The sequence below is a fragment of the Hypomesus nipponensis genome, chromosome 2 (genome assembly GCF_054491055.1).
Source record: "Hypomesus nipponensis isolate SF chromosome 2, ASM5449105v1, whole genome shotgun sequence".
NCBI lineage: Eukaryota > Metazoa > Chordata > Actinopteri > Osmeriformes > Osmeridae > Hypomesus > Hypomesus nipponensis.
This window is the reverse complement of record NC_140362.1, coordinates 10,051,100-10,071,819: the sequence shown is the minus strand read 5'-3', so window position 1 is coordinate 10,071,819 and position 20,720 is coordinate 10,051,100. Positions and strand designations below refer to the sequence as shown.

At 43.9% G+C, this 20,720-nt stretch overlaps 1 protein-coding gene across 6 annotated transcripts; it reads right to left on the bottom strand.

Moving 5' to 3' along the window:
• Positions 1-3,636: 3,636 nt before the first annotated feature.
• Positions 3,637-19,924, bottom strand: LOC146300702 (DENN domain-containing protein 3-like). Of its 6 annotated transcripts, none has more exons than XM_084704603.1 (26): positions 19,770-19,922; positions 17,745-17,906; positions 16,926-17,232; positions 16,626-16,741; positions 16,248-16,375; positions 15,923-16,034; positions 15,587-15,706; positions 14,696-14,914; positions 14,209-14,324; positions 13,722-13,877; positions 13,120-13,216; positions 12,905-13,008; positions 12,550-12,761; positions 12,102-12,343; positions 11,519-11,801; positions 10,875-10,958; positions 9,794-10,053; positions 9,207-9,377; positions 8,688-8,817; positions 8,436-8,543; positions 6,465-6,604; positions 5,940-6,100; positions 5,521-5,660; positions 5,228-5,346; positions 4,960-5,097; positions 3,637-4,826 (listed from the first exon to the last, which is right to left on the bottom strand). In XM_084704603.1, the coding sequence occupies exons 2-26, from the start codon at positions 17,826-17,828 to the stop codon at positions 4,587-4,589; spliced, it is 3,987 nt and encodes a 1,328-aa protein (XP_084560729.1). In that variant the 5' UTR covers positions 17,829-17,906; positions 19,770-19,922; the 3' UTR covers positions 3,637-4,586. The 6 variants fall into 6 exon arrangements, with proteins under 6 accessions (XP_084560729.1, XP_084560738.1, XP_084560747.1 ...); XM_084704612.1 differs by having other exon boundaries at positions 16,248-16,372; XM_084704621.1 differs by lacking the exon at positions 10,875-10,958.
• Positions 19,925-20,720: the final 796 nt, after the last annotated feature.

The following is a 20,720-nucleotide window of genomic DNA, read 5'->3' as shown; positions in this document are numbered from 1 at the left end:
TCCTGGCAGTCCTCGGCTTCCAAGGCCCGAGATTCGGTGTCAATGCTACAGGCTTAGCAGTTAGCACCAACACTTTATTTTGAGTGTCTCATTTCATTTGGTCCTTGTATGTTACATCAGCTGAACTATGCAAGCTGTCAATGTAAACTGTCAACAACCCTTAATATTAACCAAGTTGAACAAGTTGCATGAAACTAAGTTGCATGTCATTGTTTGTTGATAGCCGAGCCTGGCTTGATCATCTGCACATTGTGTACAAAGGCAACCTGATAGAGATAAACGGTCTAGCAAAATACAGAAAGATCTCGTTTATATATTCTCTAAATGTGGTGAGGCGTGACATACCATGACTGCTCTGAGGACATCGGCTTGTTCCATAGTTCCAGTAGTGCTAGACCTACAGCCACAACCCCATCCCTGCCAAGTTAATTAAGAGCTGAGTTACTACCCAACCACTACAGCTATGCTAGAATTCTCACAAGCTGCATTTCAATTCTCACAAGACCAAAATGCATTGTTCAAAATATACACATATATATAGTAGCTATGCACATCAGGAGGCAACAGTTCCAGTGCAGCATGGTTTTGATTGATGGCCCCATTTTCTCAGTGAATGTTAAGTGAAACAGAGCATGACAGGTCCATCTTACATATGCCTGAATTTTGATTGTGTTGCATGTTTCTCACTTACTCAGTGCTGTCTCAATACTGTAGTTCAGAGTTTAAGAGTAACTTTTACCATCTACCATAAGTCACTGGGAATGATGGCCTTTTCCAGTTGCTACATTTCCACACAAATCACATGCACACAGACAATTCCCTATGCTTCATAAAATCCCAGTTTAAGTCAAGTAATCTGAAACCTAGCTGGTGTCACAACAATGTTTGACAAGTGGGTTGATGTCTTAGTTTTGCATGAGGTATAGCCTACCTGGCCAAGGTTATTCATTGATGTTAAATGCATCCCAGTGCAAAATCAATCCCAACCAGTATGCCAGTATCCTTCTGGGATAAGTTAGAAGTAAGTGTTTTTTAACATGGAATCACGATGGACTAACGTGTTTAATACAAATAGGCCTATGTAACCATCTGTTAAGTGGTGTTTACTGTCCATGAAGCTAACAGATGGACGTTGTTTCAGAAATCAACCAGTGGGAAGTGGCTGTAGATGAACTTGTGACTACAAAGTTCCAGACAAGAAAACTCATAACTGTGTATCCATCAACCACCCTATTCCCACTACGTCATCAGATACAATGGCAGTGATCCTTCTCAAATTGACTTAAACAAGAGTGCATGGGTCCCTACCAGAGTCAAAGAGAAGAATTTGTTGAAAACAAAGTGACGCAATTCTAAACATCTGGAACGCCCACTGACTGAGACTGGGGCATGAGGCCTCTCTGAGAAGTCTCTCCTGTATTGAGTCTGTGCGTGCGTGTGCCAGAAATGTGTGTGTGCTTGCTAAAAGTAAACAACTGCAAAGGAGTCCCAATAATTCTTTCAAACGATACAATCAAGACCACAATCATTCCTCGGCTCTAAGATAGCTGCATGGTAAATGTGTCAAGTTATTGCAAGCCATCATCAGATATACCTCATACCAGAATCCACAGCCTGAGGCAGCATAGCTGCTTGAGGTAAGTGTCCTGGAATTCATCAGGTAACAGAAAAAAAAACATACCTTGACTTCATACCTGCTGTAGTTGCTTACAACTTTAGGTTTAGAAAACCCTTCAGATGGTCTATCAGGGCATCCTTGTCTAATATAGCTAATTGCCCAGAATGATCTACATGTCTAGGAGGTTTCACATGAGACCTTGCCTGTCATGGCGAGACGTGGAGCAAATTCCATTCCACACTCACTGTATTCACCTTAGCTTCAAAATATTCTATCAGCCCTTTAATATCTAAAACACAACATATTGAACTACACCTACCTCCATTGGTGCAACCGAGAAAGTCCCAGAACTGCATGTTTGGCTGGCCGTAAACGTACACAATCCACCCGGGCTTGTTCACTTCCTATACTGTCAGAGCTACACACAACACCTCCAAGCTGGCACACCTAGCCCCTTCTCTATCTACCTATCAAATCACAGTACTCCCACTCCTTAACCAGGCTCCTCCTCAGAAACCTTCCCTCCCTCTCCCTCACCTGGCTCTGAGTAAGGACAATGATATTGGCCGGGTTTCCCAGATTCGTTAAGAAGCTCCTAACGCTAAGATCTTCTTAAGAACGTTCTAAGAGCGTTCTAGAGCGCCCTTAGAACGTTCTTAAGATGCTCTTAGCGTTAAGATCTTCTTAACGAATCTGGGAAACAGGCCATTAGCGGTAGCTTATGTATTTCACATAAAGACATGGCCAGCTTTGATGCAGGACATAACATGATATTCTCTGTGATTGTAAAGCTTATCTACATGAGCAAAAAAATACAAATATCCATAGCTAGATTGGGCAGAGGTTCTCAACAAACTGATGTCACAACAAATCCATGCAACAACACAAACACATACACAACCGTGGAAATATTGATTCTTTAAATAGAGCAGTTTGAAGCATTTTATAAGCTCTGGAAAAAAAGCTACATTGCTCCTAGTTCTGTGGTATACTGTATTGTTTGTTAGTCATGTAACGACCACCACAATAATGTTAGTCTAAATATTTCTCTTTGCTGTGATTTCTAGAATTAATTTCCATTCATCGCATGATGTTACCAGTACGGTTTCCTACAATGTTTCCAATGCGTTTTGTTTAAATTCAGTATTCCCTGAACCTTGCACCTAGGCGTGAGACAAATTCGGACGAACACGCAAGCACACATGCACATACACACACTGCACCACTGTTAGAAGAGCAGTAGCAAGAATGCATTATCGACATAGTTATGATATTCAAGACAATATAGCCTAAAATGTCATAGTAATATTTTACAATGTTTTGAAAGCAAAGGTCTAGCCGAAATGCAACCCCTTTATTGTCTGGGTATTCAATCCTATGCTAAGCTTGCTAACGGTAAAGTTATTCAATACATCCCCACAGCTTTTATTACACACGATTTTGATACTTACTCGAATATTAAATATCGGTGTTCAACCACACCTTTTTCGCAAACTGGACGGTCCCTTTCCTGGGAATGTTTGTTTGTATTCCGTTTATAGCTGGATCCGAGTGGGGTTTCCTTTCTCTGTTAATCCACAACACCGTGCTCTCTCCTCGGTTCCCAGTGACGCTACAGCCCTGCATCCTAATCATTCCAATATGGCTGACGTGTAGCGCCCGTAGCCCTGGTAGCTATATTGCATAGTTTCAGAGCGCAACGAGTTGAATGGATTGGCCCCTCTAGATAATGTAACATTTCACTGAGAATGTGTAGCATAATTGCTGCTGCTGAGTCAGTAGATTAATATGAAATGCGATGATGCCGAATGAGGCTAAATTGACTGTTGTTTTATAGTTGACAGTAATAAAATGTAACATCAAATGTAACTCTCAAAACATCAACGCTGGTGAATAGCCTACTGATATGATTATTTTGCTTTGCAATGCAAACTATATCTTTAGACAAATGCATTTTCATATTTACCAATGCCTAAAAGATACACACAAATAGCAGTCTGTGGTCTTTAATATCGCCCACATACACAACTAAACTCAAAACATTGTGTTTTCCTATTGTCTAATAGACATTTTCCAAAACATTCCTTCCAATGACCTCCCTGACCCCTTCATAGCCATACCACACACACACACACACACACACAAACTACACTCTGCTAGATGACCGAATCTGCCCACTACATGGCCACAGGAATTCTCTCGCCTCTACAATACTCACTGCCAAGGCAGCTTGACGAAGCCCATACTTACTCTGATGGTTTAACCCATTTGGCTTAACCCACAAAACACCTCCATTGGGAATATAAGAGGATGAATTCATTTAATGACAGCAAATACAATAAAATGATGACATTTCCCATTTGTGAAAAGATACTGCTGAAGAATAACAAGGTTAGTGTACAGTGTTGAAGTACACTGATCTCACAATATTACAGTATATGACATAATAGAAAATGGTACCAGGAGAACTAGACTAAAGTAGAATGTTTCAATGTAGTGTTATACAAATACATATAGATCAAACTGTTGACTGGGCAGTGAAATAGAAGCTAATTATGTGGAGTGGACATGGTTTTCTGTCATTAAACTTGAACTCCCTGAGGCTCTCCCTCCACTGTATGAAAGGTAAGGAGAAACAATAATAGTTCATGATCTTCTTTTTCCATGCGCTTCTTTCTCTCCTCTCTCTCTCTCCTCTCTCTCTCTCATGTTAACAGTCCGTAGTTATTTTGGGTCTCCTCTCCAAACTCTCAAAATGTTTATCCCAGTATCACTGCACTGTATACTTTACATTTAGTCACTTAGCAGACGGCCCTATCCAGATACTTTACACTTCCATTATTTGTGGAGTTGCTTTGAAAACACAAGAGCTCCCCCACAATATGTCACCTAGGACATGCCCCCAGACCAAAAAGAACTTGAGGTGAGCTTGATTTAGCTCCTGGATCTTTAAACCGTCCGTCCTCATTTACTCCACCTTCCAGATGGCGATCTTGCCGTCGAGGTGGGCCGAGCCACTGAGAACGTAGCGGTCCTCAGCGGAGCACAGTGATTGGACGCTGTCTGTGTGAGCCAGCAGTTCTTTCTCCACTGTGTGCTGCTCTGTGTCTACTACGTAGATCTTCCCCCTAGCCGTATTCTGGGCCTGGTCCCGGGTGTGTGAATAGTCCTGATCTTTGCAACCACCGTCCTGGCAGCCCACCCAAATCTGGAGGAAAGTGTGAGCACAAACAACAAGGTTTGTCACATTTCTGGAATTGAAATGTCAATCCAACATGTTTGTACAGTGTGTCTACACAGTGAGTGTGTGTATGTTTATATGTTAGCCTGTGTTTTCTGACCTGGTTCTTGACCTTAATCATACAGTTCACCCCAGCACAGTCCTGCATCTGCATCCTCTTGAATGGCTTGGTCAGATCTTTGGAGTGCCACAGGCAGAGCTCTCCTGAGTCACAGCTGCTTGTCCACAACTGGTCCTTCTGAAAACACATCCGGTTCATTACAGTTGAGATATTCACCCCTCAAAATATATATATATATATATATATATATATATTATTTTTAATTGGGAGGAGTTGGGAGGATTCATTGAAAGGACGATAAGAAGACCTCTAGGAAGAGGATGAAGCTGCTGAACGTAGGGAGAATGACTCCAAGGTTATCAGAGAGGGACATCTTGCGCTGTGGTGTTCCATTCCTTCCGAGTTCCATGATGCCATTGCTAGAGCCTAATGTGAAAGGGACAAAAACGTTCAAAGACAACAATACAAATACTTTTTGTATTGTTGTCAAATATTTAAATTGGCCAGCCAACACACATTCCTCATCTCTCCTAACAAACCAAGCAAACCTGTGTATTTGTGTGTGTGTTTGTCTGCAATACAGTACAGTACAATACTTACAACACCATAGAGTTCCATTGTAGAGTTGTATTGAAGTGAGTCTTTCACAGCTGACCTGAAACTGCGTCTTCACTTTCAGAGTCGAGGCATCCCACAAAATAACCGTTCCGTCCACACTGCAGGAGTATATCTGTGTTTGGCTGAGAGGAGAGTGTTTGCCTGTTTTAGGTATTACACTAAAAATAGTGTAATTTAGCCTATGCTACTTGGCGGAGCTGGATCCAGACCACTGCCGCTATCTGCTGGTTAGAAAGAGTCATTGTAACTCTCCTAATACAGACCTTTTAAAATATGTAAAACTATTTACACTTTGGATAATACTCTAATAATAAGTTTTAATAAAAGTCATTTTTTATTGAGGATAATGTAGGTGGTATTGCAGTCTGTGGAACACCAGGTGGAATGTGATGTAAATGAACCTTGTCTTGTCAGTGCTGTCATCCAGTGCGAAGGCTGAGACCTCATGGCGGTGCTCAGTCAGCTGTTTGTTACATGACATGCTCCTTGTGTCGATGATGTAGATGACCGAATCCTGGGAGCCAATCCACACTTGATCCTGGTCCAATCCCAGCATGCAATTCTGAGGCGGAGAATACAGTATCGAAACAAGGTCAATAGTTACCACCAGGAGGCAACAGCAGAGCAACAAAAAGAGAGAGAGAGAGAGAGAGAGAGAGAGAGAGAGAGAGAGAGAGAGATAGAGAGAGAGAGAGAGAGAGAGAGAGAGAGAGAGAGAGAGAGAGAGAGAGAGAGAGAGAGAGAGAGAGGGAGGAAGAGAGATAGAGAGGGAGCGCTATGCAGTTAATTCAATTTACCAGTTTATTTATTGCTAAGGACTGACATTTACTGGGGACTGCCATACATGGGCAGGACACTAGATAGTACAGACAGTCAGTGAGACAAACAGACAGGACAGTAGACAAGAAAGTAGCAGACAGACTCACCAGTTGTGACGACCCGACTTGAATGCAGTTCTGCTGCATGGACCAACTGGCAGCGTCAAACACCACCACCCGCCCCCCGCTGAGGGCGCACCACAGTTTGGGGTTGCCGTGCCTATCTGCCTCACTGTAACTCAGGTGACCTGGGGGGCAGGAGGGGGAGAGGGGCCAGGGAGGGGGTAAAGAGAGGAATATAGTCACCCTAAGAACAAGATACTTCACACATTTGTGCACCAGTGGCCCAAACGATCCTGAACTTTTTTTATGTTAAACTGAACTTGGTAATATTATAAAATTAATGAAAGTATGAGAAACAGTGTCCCCAATTCTTGTCTCGACTTCTGCACTTTCCTCCAGCTCAAGTTTGATCAACAGTGGTTTGTTTAACAGTGGTTTCACAAAATAAGCCAAGGAATAAAACCTGCCTCGCTGAAGGCAATTGGCTGAAACAGGACTACTATTTTTTAAACCTAGTGTCGTTACATTTTCAGCCTCCATAAACCATAGATGTATACAGTATGTTAAGCATAATGTCTGATAACTCTCATACTGAATTACATCCCCATAACATGGTCCTTCAGCATACAGTGGTAAATTGTTCATGTTGAAAATCAAACACAGAACCATGTCTCCTTCATTGTTTTTCTGAATTACGTGACAGTCCCACACTGCTCAAGGACTTGGTGTGACTGGCTACTATGAACTATATTCACTGGTAAAAATAAATACATAAAGCCTGCCAGTTAGCACATAACCTTGGTTTACACACTTGGTTCACTTGGCCTTGATTCAGAGGCGTAAACCAATTAAGTTAGCTGGAATATTTCTACCACAACAACTGCGGCCAACAGCCCTGGGCCTCAAAGCTCCTTTGTCTCCATTTGGCTCTGCTAAAGCAGTATCGGTCAATTTAACACCATTTACTGTTATGTTGTCTTGTGACCGTCCAGGAGAACTGAGCTAAGTAGACAGAGATAGAGAGAGAGAGACAGAGAGAGACAGACATACATAGGATGGAAGGCTTGGGGACTAAGAGAGCCAAAAGGAGTCATGGCTGGCTAATCAGAGAGAGAATAGGGAAAGCCAGAAAGTGAGAAAGAGTTGTACATGGACAAAGAGAGGTACAGTGTAATGGTAAGCTCACGCCAAACTTTTGATAAAACTTGACAGCCCAACATGTCCTTAGTTTGGAAATGTTTTAATCTCGAAATACAGGCAAGCAAGGCAGCAACTTGCAATGTGTGTAAAGAGCATTCCAAGGGGTGGAATTACGTTAGCGTTGTGTAGGCTACCACCTATTTTATCAAGCACCTTTAAAAGTTTCACATGAAAGAGCACCAGGGCTTCATGCTAGCCCTTTGGCGGAAATTCCGGAGGGGATGGGAGGTGGGACACGACCCCCCAATCCAATTCGTCCCCCCCAATATACTTTACAACGTAGGTAATGTGTTACAGCACTACGTTTGGTGTCCCCCCTCAAAAATTGCTCTTGAGAAAATGTAATGTCATTGTCCCCCCCAATGTATATGAGATTTTCGCCCCTGTGCTAGCCAAAAAAGCAACTCCTGGCAGCAGCAGACACTCAATGAGGCCTTCGAAAGACGCTTTTGATAGTGCATAAATATTTCTCTGTGGCATTACACTTTTTTTCCAAATATTCAATTTGAAAACGCAGTTGTTGCTGCTACCTGTTTGTATGTGAAGCCAAACACAGTTCAAATAAATTGTTTTGGAATACATTTAGATGGAATGCATGTGTATTTTTGGCTCCTTAATAATAAGTGCTGTGTGGTTAATATAAAAGAAGAGAGAGTTCTGTATCGGTATCTAATTAGTATCGGTATCTGCAGGTGTGTATCGGAATCGGGTTGGAATTGAAATAATGTGGATCAATGCATCTCTAGTTATTACAGTACAGTACCCTTTGGTGCAGTAGTACAGTACTGTAGCAAGTGTATACTCGCTGTGTCTCACCTGGTGTGTAGAGCATGACATATACAGTCTGTGGAGCTGCCAGTTCTGACGAAGGGTAAATCTTGTGTTTCAATGTCTCCAATGTTGTCTTTGGCACCATCATGGGAACTGTCCACACACAATCCCCAAAAAACGAAAGAGTGCAAAGAAACCAAAAGGTACACAATCTAGAATGAGAAAGCTTGAACATTTGAACTGTGCAGTTTTATTTTTAGGAAGCAAGCGGTTCGTTTGCTGTAGCCACTGGTATACCTTCATGTTTAACCTTGTCAAAGTAGGCCAGCCTGGAGGCTGCCTCAATGGCCTTCTGGCTTGACAGACAGCCCGCCACTGCGTCCATCAGCAGCACGTTGGTCAGGGCCTGCTGCATGTACTGGGGGTCCTGGACCCGATGGGGGTGGGGGTGGGAGTGTGTGTGTGTGGAGGGGGGGGGGGCAGTAAAAACAGAAAGGAAAGATAGAATCCTGAGGGGGCCTGCGTTGATGCAACTGCAGCATTTACAAAAAATTGCCAGGAAACAGGCTGTGTAAAGTTTCGTCTGTGGAAAACGAGCAAGTTGTCAAAACAACCTGTAGGTTTAAATAGGCTACTGAAGCAGGATACGGGAGTAAAATGCTGAGGTTTCTAACCGTGCTTCCACACTGCTGTGAATGTGCTGTCAAAAGCTGCTAAGATCCATACAATTTGAACTACTGTTATTCTGTGTTTTCCAGAAAAATGTAACTGGATATCAGACATTGTACAAGATCACCGGCGTCCCTTTTCCCCTACCTTGTGATCATCTGCCATCCTTCTGCCGGACCACATTTCCTTGACCATAAGATTCCAGAGGTCACACTCGGCCTTCAGGTTGGCCTCAAACACCTCCCTCTGCTGGCTGCTCCGGATCTTCAGTGACGGGACCCTCAGCAGCAGGATCGGGGCAGACGAGATCTTCACCTCCTGAGAGAGAGAGAGAGAGAGAGGGAGAGAGACACAGACAGACAGACAGACAGACAGACAGACAGACAGACAGACAGACAGACAGACAGACAGACAGACAGACAGACAGAGAGAGAGAGAGAGAGAGAGAGAGAGAGAGAGAGAGAGAGAGAGAGAGAGAGAGAGAGAAATGGGTCGCCAGTGGCAACGACAGGTTTCGTTTTCCTTCGAGGGTGTCATTACATGTGACATCTTCATGTCTTAGAAATCTCTAATGCTGTTTTTGAAAAGGTTTTGTTGTTTTGTAAAGCTAAATATGTGTTTGTACAGTAATACCGGAACCTCAGCTACATATGTAAATAATAAGCCAAGCCAGTGCATCTGAATTTGAACTGAAGCATTTGTATGGTATTGAGTTGTTGTCCTCTGTAACCCACCTCGATATCCCTGAACTTGGTGATCTCCAGGAAGCCTGGCCGTCCCTCAGTAAGCAGGAACAGTCTTTTCTGGGTCATGGCGATCTTGCCCACACCGCTGCTGGTCTTGACGGAGGACGACAGCTTGTATACGCTCTCATTGTTGTCCAGGTGCTCGATGACCGCGGCAGGCAGGTTCACATCCTGTGCCTGAGACTCGGCCTCCTTCCAGAAGGTGTAAAACACCCGGAACACCTCAGGGTCTACCTGCTTCTGTTGACCTATAGAGGACAGCACTCTGGTGTAAACAGACACTATAGCTACAAAAGCACACATCTGGTCCGGTTGTGGTATGGTAGGCTACTTCTGTGCACTTCTTTTCACACACTGCTGCAATCTTACAGTAGCCTACCTATCTCCTCCATCCACCTGGAAAATCTGAGTTTACCTACTTCCGTTGACCTGTAGATAGCAGCACACAATTCTACCGTTCTAGACATTGTCAAACAGAGAACAGTATGCTATCCATAGAAACATTCCCTATAACTCAACATGTAAATTGTATAAAGAGCTGTTCAAGAATGTTTAGCTTTAGATGTGCAGAGTATGAGTGTCTGTGTACATTAAGGCGCAAGTAAAAAGCTCACAATGCGTTGGATCGACAACGATGTTAAAGGCACCCAAGGCCACCGAACCGAAGGGATTGTGGTTGTTGATGTTTTGGGTCGGTGGCGCTAACTAGCCATGCAGCCTCTAAGGCCTTCACAGAGCATGCTCATTAAACACAAATTACGGCCATTCTCGTGCATGCAAATATGTCCTTTTTTATTCTAAATTCAAATTGCACGCAACAAACCAGTTGCAAGCAGCCTGGCAGCAGAAAAAAAGTGCGCGGTGCAAAGTCGTGTTAGCGTCACGTATAGGGAGACTTTGAAGACTGGAGTTCAAACTAAGCAGAAATAGTCCGAGAGTTGAATATAAAAAGAAAGCTGGCACCCGTCACATAGCTAGTAGTCGCAAATCAGGAAGCTAACAGTGAACAGTAGGGACATGCTGTCTTGTAGGTAGGCAACTTGGCTTAGGCCGGACACTCGATCCTTACCCTCACCAGTCAAGTCAAAGTAGAACACTGACTTGGAAGCATCCGTGGAAGCAGCATCTGAACCCAAGTCGGTTTTACCCAATTCTATTAAGAGTGAATTACAAGATAATCAGATGATACGCTGACATGAGCTATAATCAAGACACTGATAGCCTGCTGTACAGTAGCCTACTATTTCAGAATAACCTGCAATAGAACAAAACATTTATCACCATGACCACTTATCTCCAATGATAGGCTAATTAAAGTACTGTCCTCCAGATCTCAACTTAAGTAGCCTATTCTCATTGAAAGTTAGTTTGCTGCACTGTTGATCTATCGTCTATCGTGATCCTAGCATGATTGTTGGCCTGTTTATAGCCTAAGTCAGACTTTCAGATCATCAGACATAGCCTGGAGTGACTCAGAGAGAAGTATGCGGTATTGATTAAGTGTGGGATACATGGAAAGACATACAGGCACAAACGGGGTGTTGGCATGGACAGGGTTTTTATTAGTCTAGCCATCTTTAACAGCTGGTTTACAACCAACACAGTATCACCCTTCAAAGTATACCTAAAGTGACCATAAGGGATACACAAAACAGGTGTTTAGAAAGCTTTAGCATCAACGTTCCGCACAAAGCACTGGAGTTTGAGACTTACCAAGCAGGAGGGCATTGAACAGGCGATGTATAGTCGCCACATCCCTGACTATACCAGACTCTTGTACGCGCTTCACAAACTCCTTCCTCGGCATGTGGCTCCTCGGCAGCTCAAACTTGGTGACGTTGTCGTCAGGCTGGTCGGCCACCTCCTCCTGGTCCTTCCTGACTCTGCAGATTAAGCGCTTGAGCTCAGGCCTCCGGTTGGCCAGGGAGTGCTCGTCCTTCTGCAGAGAGTCCACCAGACACCTCACAAGCTGGGAGGGGAAGATCTCCACATCCGTCTGGCAGAGAAGAGGACAGGAGAGAACAGTAGAGTACAACAGAAGACAGCAGAGAACAGTGCCAAAGAGGACAGTATAGTATAATTAAGTCAATAGAATTCATTGTATGACCTTCATGGGGCTACCAGTTACTCTGAGAGCCCTAAACCCCCAACCTTGAAGCCACAAGTCTACCTTGTAACCACCTGCAACCACCCACACCAACCCCTCTCTCCATCCTTTAGACCACCTCCTCAGGTCCCATGTTCACTCTTTCCCCAGTCCTACTGTCTAACATCCAGGCCACATCCTCAGTCCCACCGTGTAGAGGTTCTGAAAGTCGCTGAGGGCGTCCAGGTATCGGGAGCAGAGGGTGTTGATGAAGCCCCTCAGATAGAGGAGGCGGGCCAGCAGGGTGGAGTTCTCTGGGGGGACACAGAAGATGGCCTTGCCCAGCAGCAGGATCATCTCACTGTAGTAGTTCTGGACGTAATGGTAGACCAGGGGGGGAGGGAAGTCTGGCAGCTTGAACTGCTTGATGGGCTTGGATGGGATCTTTTGGTCTAGATTGGGGAGAGAGTGGGAGGGACGGTTTGTGTGTGTGTGTGTGTGTGTGTGTGTGTGTGTGTGTGTGTGTGTGTGAAATGTACAGGGTGTGTATGTCTACTGGATGTGCATGCTTGGGCATGTGTGTGTGTGGCTGAACCAAACATTGTTGAGCCAGATGTGTTGGGGAAATGTGTGTGAGTTTTTAGTCTATATACAGTACCTGAATGTGTGTTTATCGAGCCTCTCTCAACGGTCTCAGGTATAGCGAGAGAGGTCTGTCGAAAGCAGGCGATAGACCTCTCCTCCCCCAGGTTGGGCAGGCTCATGCCCAGGCGCCTGTTCAGGCGAGGGGGCTCGGAGCCGGTGCTGTTCTTCCTGGCCTGGATCTCCCGCATGGTGGGTCTCCGGGGGTTATCTATCATCGCCTGCATTCTGGACGCCGCAGGTTGAATACGTTACTAAACAACAAGGTTTTAAGTGCCTGCGCTTGAAAATGTGTCCTGCTCTGTGGATGGAAAGAAAGGAAGGGGAAAAGGTAGGGTGAAGAGAGACAGGTTGAGAGGAGGAGATCTCACCTCTGAGTTTCGGACCTTGTGCTCAGCTCCATGCGAGTGAACGCGTCCATCTTCCTGTTGAGTCTGTCCTTCAGGAAGGAGTGAAAGATGTGTGTCTCCAAGACCTACAGTACCACACCACACCCAGTCAACAACAGAAACATAGAGATGGTAGCTACTGCAGGATGGCCTTGAGGGAATGTCTTTGAATAAGTTATTCTTGGCCGTGACGATACCTTTTTGTAAAAGGGCTTGTCTGCAGGCTCTCTGGTCTTAAGGAACTCTTGACTGTTGAAGACTCTATGCTCAAAGTTGAGATGACCACTTACTTCCCTGGTAGAAAGACAGGAACAGTTCTGTACTGTCAATTACCAGGCAACAGAGAATTCTGCTCTCATCAAACAACAACCTATTTCTGGCAATACTGACAATTGCTTCAAATACTGATTTTATGTTGTGGTTTATTTTGGCCTTTCAACCCTTTTTAATAGTTCAACATAATTTTGGGGGGTCAATAACATATTTCACAACAGCATTTTTGCAAGATACCCCTATTTAATCTTATGTATTGTTCACTGTGTGGAAGTCTCCTTATTTTATCATAAAATCTAGGAATTTCCCTTTTTACAAATGCATTAACTGTGTCGCTTTAAAAAAGGGGAACATACCCACACAGAGAAGGAAATTCACATTTGCAAAACCTTTTGCATAATTTAAAACAACGTGTTTATAGACCCGGCCATTCCAAGCATGTTCTAGTATGTTAATGTAATTTAACCGAGCGTGTTCAACCATACAAACACAGTGTGTACAACCGTCGAAAGGCCAAGAAGGAGACCTGAAGATGTTGACGATGAGCTCCAGGGTGAGCCTCTGGACCTCCCCGTTCAAGCTGTGCTGCCACTGCCTCCTCTGGGCACGAAGCTCGTTGAGGTCCGGGCTGCTGGCCTGGTGGCACGTCTGCAGGTCGTAGTGGAGCTGCAGGCTCTCCCTCCTGAGGAAGAGAAGAAAGACAAATACTGCAGGATACATTGTGACTATCTCTATATCTGTTGTGTTCAAGATAACTGGATAAATGAGTCTATTGGCGAAATGGGACCAGTAAAGTTGTATTTTAGTGTATGATTCAATAAAATACAAATATGATGTGTCATATTGTATCAAATCATGTTGAAATGTATTGCATCATTTTACAACATATTGTATGAAATGTCATATCGCATCATACATTGCACCGTGTTGACTGTGGGAAACACTATTAAACCTGACATACCTGTTCATCACCATGTGACTTTATAGCACCAGTGTGGCTGAGTAAGCCCTACCTCTGTATGAAACACTGTTTGGCAGCCAGAGGAACAGCCGGCACATCCACAATCTCTGAGCAGGATGAAGACACTGTCCCATTGTCGATGTTGATTAGGATCAGGTCATCTGTCTCCTGGAGAGAGAGAGACAGACAAGACAAAGACCGAGAGAGATAAACCAGAGAGAGAGAGAGAGATTAAGAGAGAGTGAGAGAAATCAGAGAAAGAGAAACCAGAGAGAAAGAGAAAAAAAGTCAAACACACCACATGACATTTACATTTTCCATCAAAGTTTCTTTGTTTAATAGACACTTCCAAAGGGACGTTCAAACACATGGACAAAGCACAACATCAACGGGACCTCCCAAAACACCGCTTACACGAGAAAGAGGGAGCATGAGCGATAGAAACAAAGAAAGAGACAGTTGTCCACAGTTCTCCTGAGTCGTCTCTCCCTGCACATCTCCAACCAGGTGTCTAAACCGGAAACTGGGGCTTAACTCACGGAGGCCACCTCGTCGTAGTGGCTGAGATGGCACCCCATGAGGAAAGCCGTGGGTGCCATCACAAAGTCCAGCATCTGCCTGGAGAGAACGGGCACGTAGGGGTGCTGCCAGCTGAGGGGGTGGATGTAGAGAATGAAGCACTCCGCCATCAGGGTGAGACGGGACCAGTCGGAGGAGAAGAACACCAGCCTCTGCTCTGTCAGGATGCTGCCGATGATCTGAAAAAGGCCCACACGCACGGACGCGTACGTAAAAGCACCCGTGAGTGTGGAAGACATCAGGTATTTCTTATATTATGCTTACGTTCAACACATTCAGTAGATCAACTATTGTCTTATCAACTGTTCACGTATGCTGTTTTATTATTCATCCATATACTGTATATGCATTTGTACTGTAACCAATTATTATGTTCTAACAACAGTCACAGATCTATGATGTATGTCCCGCCTGATTGAATAAGGAACACATGTTGGCTGAGTGTTATCTTTGGTTTTCCCTTTCTACTATCAATTCTGTCCTCATGTTCCACAGACTTTGTCATCGACACTATGTGTATTACGTAGTCATAATTCATGTCAAGGGTTTAGATTCTCACTCCAATCTGCATATTGCTTAATACTTATAAACCCAGAACCGAACGGAATAGTCACACCGTTCCTGAAGAGATGAACAGAACTTTACTTCATAGTTAGCAAGGTGGGTAGCACCCTTCAGGGTTGCAACATCAGCCTTTACTTCAGGTCCAAGGTCACGTTCCATGACCTTGAAGAACACTGAGGGGTCAGGTGTTGACTTTCTCATCTTCACTAGTCACTAGTCTCAGCTAGGACGAAGCCTAGAGAGTCTCCATGGCAAGCAGGCCATCTGGAGGAGAATCCACCCCTTACCTGTAGCAGCTGTGTGGACCTGAAACAGAGCAGGGGCAGGTGCAGGTCCAGATCCACCACAGGGTGCTCCTTGTCCTCCCTGGAAGGCAGCACGATGGTGAGGGGTCGCAGGCTGAACATCTGCGCGTCAGGAGATACAATGTCAATGTCAATACAGAACAGGGAATTTACTTTAACACTAGCAACGTCAACACTGACCAGGACATATACTATACTATTCACACTGTCCAGGAAACATACAGCATCCTCAACAATAACTCATGCCTTTCACATTGTTGCAGCCAGCTATGCTCTATCCACTCAGGTTTCAATCCTAAACACCAACCCGCCTCTCACCACATGGAGCTGTCCAGGTGGAGGGATGGGCACCAACGCCAGCTTGGCAGCAAACTCTTTTACCCGCTCCTCGAAGTCCGACATCCGGCAAGTCCTCAACTGCAACAGCAAACTGCAGAGGCAGAGACAATGAGCTGCTACGGTAACTGTCCAAACAAGACATACCAGCCTTCATAAAGATGCCAGAGATTGTTTAAGAGTGTAGAGAATATATGTTCCCCATAAAAATGACAGTTACTTTTGTGAAGACTGTAAGCTATAAGACTTCTATTCATACAATCCCAGCAGAGCCAGTGCATGGCAGAGTGTGTGTACCAGGGCTCACCATGACAGGCAGTCCCTCAGAGCTGTGTAGTAGCGGTGTTTGGAGATGACACAGACAGCGTAGCTGGTGAAGAGCTTCTCTGGCTTCGCAGAAGGCAACTGTCCATTCTGGTGGAAGCTTGTTCCCTGCTACAAATACATAATTAATACCCCACCGGTATGTACCAGAAACCATACAAGCATCTATCAAAAGGAAATATGCATAGCTTCAGTTACTGTTAATTACATAATTATGTCTCATTTATGACTATTACACCAGAACATGGAGAATATACTTCTTGTTTGCTAAATTTGGTTGTACAATACATATACAGTAAGTTTTACTTTATTATAATATGGAAATTCAGGTGTCCTGGAAATGAACATGTGTCCACTATACCTGAAAGGGTCTGCTACACTGGGCAACTATGCCATGGGTCTGGTTCCCAAAGACATTAGTGAAGACCAGGAAATGAAATCGCTCCTCTCTCTGCTCATTGGTTACTTGAAGCCCACCTGATCCCAAAAATATTTGTCATGGTAAACATCAAAACCTCTAGCCTCCAGCCTCAACTTTACAAGTTCAACTCCCAACATTCCAACTGTTGTCCCAAGTCTGTACCGTTTTAACTCATGACCCTAGTATCTAAATATCTATCTCTAGTTTCCTATTCCAGACACCAGCCTCTGACCTCCTTACCTGGAAAGCAGAGTTGAGGCAGAGCCATGAGGTCTATATCTTTGGGGACACTGACGTCCTCAGTGGGCCCTCCTCCTCCCTCTTCTCTTCCTTCAGTTTCCCCTCCTGCTCCAGGGTCACTGGGAGACGCTGCAGGCCTCTCCCTCTTCTTCTTGATAAAAGAGCGTCGTGTCTGGACTGCTCTGCTGAGGGCCCTGTAGCCCTTGGGGTTCCCACCATGCTCTTTGCTTACGAAGGGAGGCACGTGCACGTGCAGCACCTCGGGGTCCAACAGGATGTCGGCCAGACCACATCCCTGCTGGGCAGACTTTCACAAAAATGAATTCAAATAAGTTTTGCAGGAGGAGCGCACACTGATGGCTAGACATGTTTTAGCTTTAGGTTGCTGTTTACTTGAAAAAAAAGAACCCCTCCACTATTTTTTATCTTTCTGGCCTACACGAGTTGTACATTTTATTGGAGCCCTATAAAATACAATAACAATATGCATCGGCCTACATATCTTATGGTATTTGTTGGAATTATTGTACAAAAGCCTAAAAACACAGCAACTCTGTATGTGTACATGAGTGTTCCCTACAATTCCAGCTCTCCCAGAGTCAGATGGCTGAGCGGTGAGGGAGTCGGGCTAGTAATCAGAAGGTTGCCGGATCGATTTCCCGTCGTGCCAAAATGACGTAGTGTCATTGGGCAAGGCACTTCACCCTACGTGCCTCGGGGGTGAATGTCCCTGTACTTACTGTAAGTCGCTCTGGATAAGAGCCTTGACTTAATGTAATGTAAAGAGGATCCTGTGTGTGCTCCGCAGGCGCTCCTTACCTCGTAGACTTCCTTGAGTTTTTCACTGGAGGCTCCCACCACGACACAGGCTTCCAGCAGGCCTGGAGGGAGGTGCTCCGCCATGGAACGCTCCTCTGGAAAACGGTGATGGAAAGTACTGATTGCAAGGAGGGGATAGCATCTGGAGGAGATGGGTGGATACTATGAGGCAGAAGGGGAAAGAGTGAGAGAGAGAAACAGAAAGCAAGAGAGATGGAGCGTTCAAGAATAATACACAAGACAACATCACCCCCATTACTGTACTGTATAATAGCCCTTAACCCTGACAACAACAAAAACAAACCAACTAAACAGACAAACACCTTGCTAAAACGCCTGCAGGTCAGGAAACAGTTCTTGTGATCTCCCAGGCTCTAAACCACATCTGAGACATTCAGCCTCAACAAGGAAGATCATTAGAGAACTGTTTGACAGTTAAGGCACTGGACCCAGCATGAGTTGGTGTAAGGCTGAAGTCAGTATAAACAGAGTTCTGTTAAGTTAGAAGAGAAGGCTGGAAAAGTGTATAGTGCTAAAGGTACATGGACCCAAATAAGGGCTCAGGCGTTAACCTTGCCTGTCTTCGGTTGCAACACTCCCTCCAAACAGCCCCTGGAAATAATGTTAACACAAGAACTGTTCGCACCGTATGAATTCTGTATCGGAGGTAGAAAAGTGAACATTACTTCCATGACAGTGCTCCAGGCACCTTTGGAGGAGTGCGATAAACAGAACTCTACTCTAATCTCATATTCTTGCTCGAGAAACCCCAGGGACAAAATTTGATTAACGCAGTGCTGACAAAGACACACAAAGACACTCTTTAACGGGTCGGGGAAGGGGGGGGGATACTGTGGCTGAGTCGAGCGGTTCGCTTTAGGTGGAAGGAAGGGGCGCCTTAAGTCTTGTGGTGGTACATTGGAATCTGTTATTGAAGAGTTGGACCAATTTGAAATGGTGTTTGCCACCGATATATAGGTGATTAAAACAGAGTGTAAAGATTTGCATGTGGTCACTTTGTAGTCAAATTGTAGTTTTTTAGTCTGGTTAGCTGTCAGTCACTCCACCAGTCTCCTCATCAGGTTTCACATGATCACCATACGTCACCTCATTACAGCAATGGAAAGAAAAGCATGACATTCTGATCAGCTACATGATGACAGTGTCCAGTCGATGTATACCGATGTACCCGTGTATATTCCTTTGAGGTATTAGACTGAATGTTTTAACTATCTAAGCAACTCAACTACATTTGTTGGAGGACCAGCTGACACCTTGCTTAAAGGTAAAAAGTTATACCTGTTATGTTGTTCAGAGAAACACAAAATGCATAGGCCTCATTAACTGACTGGGATTTTTCTACCTTTGTTCAGCCTGGGCTGACTGATGTTTGAACAGAAGTCAAATTAAATAGAGAATAATGGAATAGTAACAATTATGGAATGCATTATAATGTATTTTTAGCAGACGCTTTTATCCAAAACGACTTCAGGGGGGTAAACATGCGACATCTTCATCTTAAATCAAATGCTCTCTCCACTGAGCTGTAACTATCCTATAAAGAAAGTGCATTGCATAGATGTAAATCTGACTGGCACTAGTGCAAACATGTGGAGCCATAGAGAGCAGACAAGGCATCAACAAAAAAATCGTCTTCAAAACCATTACATAAATTATATCTGATTTGCGAGGATTATCTGCTTCAGAATTCCTTAGGCATTGTACATACAGAAGGAGGCAAAAAATACAAGCTTTTCTGTAACTTCTGGTTGTGCCGGAATATAAATGCAATTGAACTCTTTTCAACGAAGTTATATTGCACTGGACCATGTGATGAGCAAACTCCAAGTTATGATTTGAGTCACAAGCCCTGGGTCTAAAAGGATGAGTCGATGCTGGAAATTAAGTAATTTTTTTGTCGTTTTTTTGTGACTGTTTTAGAAAACGACATCTTTTCGAAAATGTTAAATAAAATGTGCACACAGTATCGTTATTTTGATTTGCAGTAATGCAAAAATAACCAACCTGTCACGTAGGCAACTCCAAATCAGCAACGAAAACGACAGGTCCGGCAGACAAGCTGCACAGCACTACAAATTGGAGTCCAGTAGTAAATTTCTCCTCGTTTGAAGCACTCTGACAGCTGATCGACCAGTTCCTGTTTCTCGGCATTCGAGGATAGCAAACAAACATGCGCACTGGTGAACACATTCTTGTTTAAACGAGTTTGGGACTGCCCCGTGCGTTTCTTGGGTTTCTTGATAACATTCCAGTCTATTGCTATTTTGTTTTGATAAACCTTACAACGTGAAGACACATGCAACTTGGAATCGGTCAACATTTGCTCGAGTTCATACCTCCACAAGAATGTTAAAGTGACGGCAAAACTTAGGACAGTGAAGTGTCATTGACCTATTTAACTACACCATTTGTTCTAATCTAGATGTTGTTGTATCTATTGTATTTTTAAAGATATATTTTTAAGTTTTAAACTGTTTTACACTACTGATAAGTCAATTATAGCCTATCCCAAAGTAGTTGCTATAATAAATGCAATCATTGTTGACATGTAAATGTATTCACACAACAAAAGGGTAAATAAATCCCCTTTAAATGACTAGAGTGGCTGTCCCAGTTTACTAGTAACACCCTGTCCCACTTTACCAATAGGTTACTGGTAAACTGGGACAGAGGCAAAATATCTGTCAATAAAAACATATATAATTATTTTAAATACATATCTAGATTTCTTGCTACACTTTGACTTCTTACCCAAATATATGTGGTAACTGCAAACCCTAAATCAAGTTGAATGTGTTTATAGCTTTAACAGTATTTGCTTTATATTGCTCTGTCATTTAACTTATTGATTTTAGAGATCCTGGTGTTGAAAAGACGCATATCACTCCCCCAAAGTGACATCACAAACATAGAACCCCACCAATTTAGCCCTTTACCCTCCAATGATGAACTCTG